Raw genomic sequence first — 8,062 nt, 5'->3', positions numbered from 1 at the left:
CAGCTCTTTGTTATCTTCAAACTGTGTCCACCAAACAATGACTCACTTAATTGTCTGCACCTCCCCAACAAGAACCAAAATCTTACCTCGTGTGAGATGTTTTTTTTAGCTGTTCTGTCAGCATGTCCTGGGATCGTCATCAGGCAGTCAGTCTAAATGAATATTCATCAGGGGTGTAGTGGGCGTTGGACGCGGGGGTACGCCGTCCACCCACTTCTCCCGACGTGATATATAAAAAAATAATAAATATAAAATAGCTTAGGCTACAACTAAAAAAAAAATTAAAAAAAATAGCTTACAACTCAAATGTCAATCCGGAGATATTGGCAATGGTGAGAACAACCTACATAGGCTACATAAGACATCCCCAGTATCTGTCCGTGACCTATATTGGCTACGACATGAACATAACATGAACATTCGATAATCGTCATCAACCTGAGACTTAAAACAAGACAAAAAAAAAACAACGAGAACGTGGATGTGATGTGTAGCCTATTTTGATTTCAGTGTGGTTAGTGTAGTTATTAAAATGTCAAATCGACAGAAAAGTATTGATTTTTATTTTCGGAAAGATGTCAGCGATGAAATTCAGGAGCCAGAGACGTTGACTGAGCCACAAGCCAGCACCACCACCGAAGTTCCCACATCTTCTGCTAATGCTAGCGCGGAGGCGGTGGGGAGCTCCCATATTTCTATGGGGAGCTCCGACAGCTCACCGTTCGCGATCTGGACTGAGGAGATGTGAAAGAGAAAAAAGGAGGCCTATCCCTGGATCGACGCAAAGGACGGGAAACTGGGCTATATGACACCTGTGTGTATTTCTGCATGTTAAGCTGAATATATGTATGGCTTTTTGGGTGGGAGTGTGTGTGTGTGTGTGTGTGTGTGTGTGTATGTGTGTGTGTGTGTGTGTGTGTGTGTGTGTGTGTGTGTGTTTGGGGGGTGACGTCACAAATAGCGTACCCTCACTTAAAAAATCCCCACTACACCACTGATATTCATACAGGGTGTTTCTTTGACTACTTATAGGCAAATATGGGCATTACGTGAAGTCCCCAAAAGCTGCGCCGCATTTCGAGTTGATTGTGATTTATAAAGGGAAACTGGCGTAGGTGGTGCATGCGCAGTGTTTTATAAATCGAAATATGTTTGTGCGTATTTACTTGCTTTGTCCTTTGTACGCCACCTTCCCACGTGAATCCTACACAAAGCTTTATAAATGAGGCCCCTGGTTTTTCGTGCTTCCACCACAGAGGCTTTAAAGGGACACTGTGTAAGACTTTTACTAGCTAATTACCGAAATTTAAGATACCCATTCATAAATACAGTCTTTTTAAACCCATTTCACATCTATCCCGAAATCTAAGTATTCTGTTGTACTTAGATATAGTCAGTTTTACCTACATACAAAGGGGATCTTCCCCATGGCCCGCAGCCATTTTGAAAGTACAACCTCCTCTGGGGGACATACAGAATTTGCAGCTCCGCCTCCGGCGTTTTCCTAATGACTAGTCACCGCGCGTTCGGGATTAAGTTTAGGAATAAACTGTACAAAAAACTGACCCGATTTGTTGTTGAAGAGGAGGACATCTTGTTGTGTCGCGCAACTGTGTTGTTACTGCTACTGCTAATACCGAACTAGCAGGTTTTATATCAGTTTCGAAACCGGAAGAAGTTTTGTGAACTTCGAGAGTCGCCGTAGCCGGTTTTGGCCAAAACCGTAGTTGCAGTACCCTTTTTGGCCACTTTGGCGCCTTTTTACACAGTGTCCCTTTAAGCGCCAAAAAACCGGATCTTTCTGGCCCCACTCAGCTGCCCGGCAAGATCCAAGATCAAAGATCCAATACAAACCAATACGTCACGCTTACTTCGGAGGGGGGAGATTAACCTGAGCAATAACAGGTCATGGCGAGTACAGCAAATGCAAGTTATAGCAAGCAGTATCGCTGAGCAAAGTGACTAGAACGTGACCACACACTTATAAACACACACTTTATCAAGCCAGGCAACACTAACCAGGCTCAGTGTGATGCTGTTTATTTTACCTTACTTTAATCACCATCCGTTCACTGTTATTGATCATTGGGAAGAGCAGGCAGACGTTCTCCTGTTGTATTATTGCAGCTATCTGATGGAATCAGTGCATGGGCTACACAGGTTGCCATCAGAAGTAAAATCAGAACGAAAACTACGCCGGTAAAATATGCCTGTAGAAAAACGGCTTGTGCCACAATAGGATAACAAAGTAGTGAAGATAGTGAGAGTAGCCTCGCTTGCTATGCTAACATCACCTGTCTAATGCCAGAGACACTTTCAGCGTTGTGATGCCAAACAGCGTCAATTCAGACTGAAACACATTCACTTATAGGGAGGGGGGGTAGCTATGCATCAGCTGCTTGTGTGACAGTCAGACAGTGAATACTTTTCATCGAACACCGCCGCCAGTTGACGGGAGACTAAACGGGAGACTAAACGCTTGTAAACGGTTACATCATGACGCAAACGATGACGCAATGACACAGCTCCACTTGAGCTCCACTCGGCCTACGAGCGGTGAAAACACAAGGGGTGCTACAGGCTAGAACCAGAAAAGTGCCAGAAAAGCAAAAGATCGTATCTTGAACCGGTTCCGGTTTAGTGGAAAAGGGGCATGTGAGTGCTAAATCTGGAACTCTGCAGGATTTAAATCAGTTCAAGCAGCCCGGTATGCTAACTGATCCAGAACAAATCTGAATGAACTAGTTTGTCATGAGTGGGAACATGGTCTGGTCATAGTCCAGAGCATTCAGCCAAAGGCAGCAAATACAAGAAGCTATGTATTCTGCTTCGTCCCATTATGGCTAATTATAAGAAAGTATGTTTGGTCGCAATGTTAGGTAAACAATCTCTGGCTGGTGTTAATATTCTGCTTGCATGATGTAAGATGTTATAGCTTTACTAATGCTAAACATTCAATACAACTATAAGAGTTAGTTTTATTTATTATGAATTTAAAAAATGGTATCGTTATTAATATTTTCACCTGTCATGTATCTCATATTTAATTTGGGTTTCTTCTGGTTATAAACATTGTAGAGGGTTACTATTACTGGTCAATTATTCATATATTTTGTCCAAATGTTTAAAAGACACATTTTTTATTAAAAAACATAAACTAAAACTAAAATCATGCCATATACATGCTTTAAATCCTCCAAACTTTGTTTGTGAAGAGAATTGTGATTTTTATTCTTATTATATTAATAGAAAATACATTCAAATGTGTTAAAAAATGATCATATCGGGAAATAAAAGATCAAATAAAATAGCCACTAACAGCTTGTGCTTCGTTTCATAATACAACATACTTTCCCAAGGGCGGAATACAGTGGCGGCTGGTGAACATTTTTTTTGGGGGGGCGCAGTTGGGCGGCACGGTTTAAATAGCACTCTGCAATGAGAAAATAACCCACAAAAGAGATTCAGTAGAATATATTGAAAAACAAAGATTTATTAAACAAAAACACACTGCTCATTACAAACATTGGAACTAGGTTTAGATTAGTATTCAGACACATATTCATCACATTTGACATTTATGTGCCACAGTAGGCCCCACTACTTGTAAAGAAATTTAGCCCTCCTCTCTTTCAAGCTGGCAAATTCCTCAATAACTCTCTGGTTAAAGTCAATCATGTCTGTGACCAGCCTTTTTTCCATTGAGAGCATGGCTAAGGCATTCAGTCTCTCCTGACTCATGGTGTTCCTGAGGAAGGTTTTAATCCTTTTCAGAGTTGAAAAACACCTCTCAGCCTCAGCAGTGGTCATGGGAGTTGTGATCATGATTTTCAGCAGTGTAACTGTCTCTGAAAATACCTCAGATAGATTGTTTTCCATGAACAACTGGAAAAGATCCACAGCACTACGGCAGGATCTGAATTCGTCTGTGCCATAGATGAGGCCAAGCTCTGTCTTCAGCTTGCCTCCATCCAGAATTGGATAGGCCTTCAATGTGGTGGCCAAAGCAACTTCAGGGAATACCTTGAGGTAGCATTCAAACTGGTTGCCCTGCAGTAAGGTGGCACTGATGAGGTGGTCTTTGAAGGCAAAGCGTTCCTTGGTGTGTCCAAGTATGGTGTCACATACCTACAGATAAATATATATAGAGAGAGAGAGAGAGAGGAGAGACAGATAAGTTGTGGGAAATATCTATATCAGATCACTTAAAGCCAAGTCTTAGTCTGGGTTAAGTTTAGATGATTTATTTAAATCAGACCATAATCTTACACACCAAACTACATCTCAAATAGACCCACACTCTTAGTTTGCATAGCACCAGGTCAGAGCAATCAAGCTTAGCCTTTTGTTTATGTTTAAACCTATCAGACTTGGTTCTTTGCTTTTGTGTGTCTAAGAACCAGAGCTATCAGATTTGGTTCCTGGCTTTTGTTGGTCTAGGTGCCAGAGCAATCAGACCCTGATGGTTGGCCTATGTCTGAAGCCATGACATTAACATTTGTATGGCCATACCCCTATGGTCAAGCACACCCCCTACCACCAAAGAACTCAGTATTTCAGTCTCTAAATATTGAACTCCAGCCATGTTATTAACTCAAATATACTGTATATCAAACCTATTTGCATGGATTTAACTGTAACACAGGCATCTGCTGATTTTGACACTCACCTCAGCAGCAATCCTTCTAAGCTCATCTTCCGACACAGCCCGGCGCTTCCTCGGCTGCTGAGAGCCACTGCTTTGCTCCACCACCATTGCATGGAGAGAATCTCTGTTAATAAAAATAACAATAATTTACAAATCATGTTTATCTTATAACTATGGTACAAGTGAAAGAATGCACTGACTACGCTTACAGAATAACAATGAGATTACCTGATTTTTTGTATGTCCTCTTGGAACTGCTGGATGCATCTTTCTATATGGACTGAATCTATGTCTCTCTTCTGGAGCTTGGCATAGAGGACGTCCACGTGTGGCATTATTTTATGAAACAGTTGCAGGAAGAAGTTGAACTGAGGATCCTCCAGTAGCCTGATGTAGCCTCCTGCTTCTTGGCTGGTCTTGTCATCAAAGCCACCTGATGCTCGAATTCTTTCAAAGCATTCAACGAGGTGTTCTCTTTGCTCAAACACAGTATTGACGGCACGGCTGTGAAAGTTCCATCTCACAGTGCTGGCTGTTGGTAGTCTATGGGCCACTACCTCATCAAGCACACTGGTCCGCTTGGGGGATCTTGAAAAAAACGCAGAAAATCCACCCAGGTCGGAAAAAAAGTTTTTGACTTTGACTACGTGGGAGGTAGCCTGTTGCATGATAAGATTGAGCTGATGGGCATAGCAGTGGATATAGTGGGCTGTTGGGTAGTCATCCCGGATTCTCTTCTGAACTCCTGAAGTGGCACCCCTCATTACACTAGCACCGTCATATGCCTGGCAGATGAGTTTACTTTTCTGCTCACCTGGGAGGATGGCAGCAAGGCATTCTTTTAAAGCATCGGCAATGGTCTCTGCTGTAGCCGACTGCAGAGGGATGAACTCAAAGAATCTTTCCACCAGATTCTTATCGTTGATGTAGCGAAGCACAAGCACAAGTTGGGCTTGTGTGCTAATGTCCGTGGTTTCATCTGCTTGGATCGATAGAAAATCGCTGCTTTGAACTTCACTGATGATCTTTTCCCTCACAACAGACAGCATACAGTCAAGAAGTTCATTCTGGACTGTTTTGGATGTTCCCTTAAAGACAGTTGCGCTCTCCAGATGCTCTTTCAGTACACCGTCCAGTGATGCAACGACGTCCACCAAGCCACGAAAAATCCTTGGGTTCTCCGAGTTTTCGCTCTCGTCATGGCCACGAAGGGCCAACTCAAAGGCACCACAGAACTTCACACAGTCTATTATTCTGGAGAGGATGTGTCGGTTTTTTCTCACCTCTTCATTATGTTTCCGAATGCCAATTCGGTATCCTTCATCCAGCTGCTCGGCAATGCTCAGTCTTCCAAAGAGGTTTAGCTTAAGACAGTTGGTTAGGTGGCTGCGGCCACATTCGTGCTTCTTACATTTTTGTGTGAAGTGCTTTAGATCCTTCATTCCGGTTGTAGTCCAAAGTGTTTCAGTCCCAGGACTTTGAAATAACAGACAAGGGAAACAAAAAAAGGCATTGCTCACTGTACAACCAGCTAACCAATTCCGCTTAGCATACAAGTTTGAGGAGAAAGTCCGAGTGTAGGTTCTCCCGCGATCAGTGGTCGTCTGTTGAATGTTTAAATCCGGACGCTCGGGTCCCAAGTCTTTCAATTTCTTCTTTTCGACATCTGATAGTCGATGAAACGGTGTTTTAAGTAGAGCTTGCACGGAGTTCTCAGCCATCGATGTCGCCATATTCACTCAATCTAAGTTTCAGCTAGCTACGGTGCTGCTCTTTACGCTTGTGGTTAGGGAATGATAACGATGCTGATTCGCCGAAATAGTCCAATCGCGTATCTAAGAATGTCACATTGAACTAAGAAACAATGCCATTGGCTGTGGGCGCAAAGATTAGCGCCCACAGATCTAAGTTTCATCCCCCAATGAAAAGCTATCCTTGCTAAAATGACTGAGAAAAGTATAAGCTCTCCCATAGACTCCCATGTTATCGGCGCCCACGGACGGTAGCCGACCTGCCTATTCTCAGAAAAGGCGAATGGCAATATATTATGTCCGGACACATTTTAGCGGTTCTTGACAGTGGTCTCCCATACACATTTAACCCATAAACACGGTACATTTCTTATTTCAATTATGTTGTATATATAACGTTTTTTAACTCAAAAAGTCAGGGTGGGCGGCGCCCAAGCGCCCACTATTGACGCACCGCCACTGGCGGAATAACAAAGAGATGAGAATTAAAAAAAAGACAGAACTGATGGGGGAGGAAACGATGACCAGTACATGAGCCATTCTTACGCAGTCGTACCAAGATCATTTAACATGTGATGCAGTGTAAAGAACTGTTTCTCCATCAAGTAATGGTTTATTAGTGATAGTTTTGTGTATTAGTTGTAACATCCACTGGGAAATGTAATGAACTTGAAACTGGTATTGCTTCCCAGAAAGACTGCTGTAGTGGGCAGAACCATAAGAAAGGTTAAATTGGTGTTATGAAGTAAAAGGTTGTATTCACCAGTGAATTTCATTTCTTGTAAATTTTAGTGTCTATATCTTTCTTTATCTTTTCATATCTACTGCTAATTCCTCCTTCCACTTTCCTCCAGCCTGTAGTTGATCTTGTCTTGTCGGATTTTGTAAACAGCCAATTATGATAGGTTCCCAAAATCCTATGTAAATAGAATAGAATAGAAGAAAAAAGGTGATTAGTTTAGGTTTATCATCAGCCCCGCCCCTGATTGTTTCCACCTGTTCCCTGTTACCTCATTTTTAAATAGTCCTGTCTCCCCCTGTCTTGTGCCAGTTTGTCTTGTCCTGTCTGTGGGTCAGTAACAGTGTACCAGCATTTTGTTTATTAATCCTCCATGTGAGCGTCTTGAGTTCTTGTTTTTGTTGCATTTTTGGAAATAAAGTATTTTTTTCGTGACACATACACTGATACACACACAAACACACTCTTTCACACACACACACAAACACACACAGCAGCTTTTGATGAAGACGAGGAGCCAGCTTTATTTATTATGACAAATGAAAGGGAGCAAGGTCATTGGACTAAATTGCCTCTCACAGCAGGCCTTCTTCCTCTATAACCTTTGAGGAGAAAGTGATCACATGATGGATGGGTAGAAACAATATTTATTTTCAATAAAAAATGACGTAATGAAATCACGGACAAAAATCCAAAGAATTAAAGAAAACATATGAATGAATAGTGATGGGCTATGATTCTAAGCTTTAAAAGTGTACACCAGGGTAGAAAGGTGGAAACATAGCTATAAAATGAGTTACAAATCCTAATATTAATACCAAATTATTGTACATGTTCCCAAACTCGGTCGTTTTTTTTTATATTCATGTGTTTCCTATATTGCATTTAATGTCATACATCCAGTGTCCTTCACGCAAAAAGAAA

At 41.9% G+C, this 8,062-nt stretch overlaps 1 protein-coding gene across 1 annotated transcript; it reads right to left on the bottom strand.

Annotated features, from left to right (window-relative positions):
- Positions 1 to 3,599: 3,599 nt before the first annotated feature.
- Positions 3,600 to 6,832, bottom strand: LOC134859907 (zinc finger MYM-type protein 1-like). The gene is made up of 3 exons (XM_063876687.1): positions 4,877 to 6,832; positions 4,670 to 4,772; positions 3,600 to 4,128 (listed from the first exon to the last, which is right to left on the bottom strand). Exons 1-3 carry the CDS (start codon positions 6,379 to 6,381, stop codon positions 3,601 to 3,603), a joined length of 2,136 nt encoding a protein of 711 aa, XP_063732757.1. The 5' UTR covers positions 6,382 to 6,832; the 3' UTR covers position 3,600.
- Between the last annotated feature and the right edge of the window lie 1,230 nt (positions 6,833 to 8,062).

Source organism: Eleginops maclovinus, chromosome 23, assembly GCF_036324505.1.
Source record: "Eleginops maclovinus isolate JMC-PN-2008 ecotype Puerto Natales chromosome 23, JC_Emac_rtc_rv5, whole genome shotgun sequence".
NCBI classification, from domain to species: domain Eukaryota; kingdom Metazoa; phylum Chordata; class Actinopteri; order Perciformes; family Eleginopidae; genus Eleginops; species Eleginops maclovinus.
The sequence above is the reverse complement of the archived record's forward strand: the minus strand, read 5'-3'. Positions and strand labels throughout refer to the sequence as shown.

Coding starts and splice junctions, on each gene's coding strand:
- LOC134859907 (XM_063876687.1), bottom strand. CDS start 6,381: ATGGCGACATCGATGGCTGAGAACTCCGTGCAAGCTCTACTTAAAACA. Junction 4,773..4,876: donor GAGGACATACAAAAAATCAG/GTAATCTCATTG, acceptor TTTTATTAACAG/AGATTCTCTCCATGCAATGG. Junction 4,129..4,669: donor TTAGAAGGATTGCTGCTGAG/GTGAGTGTCAAA, acceptor ATTTATCTGTAG/GTATGTGACACCATACTTGG.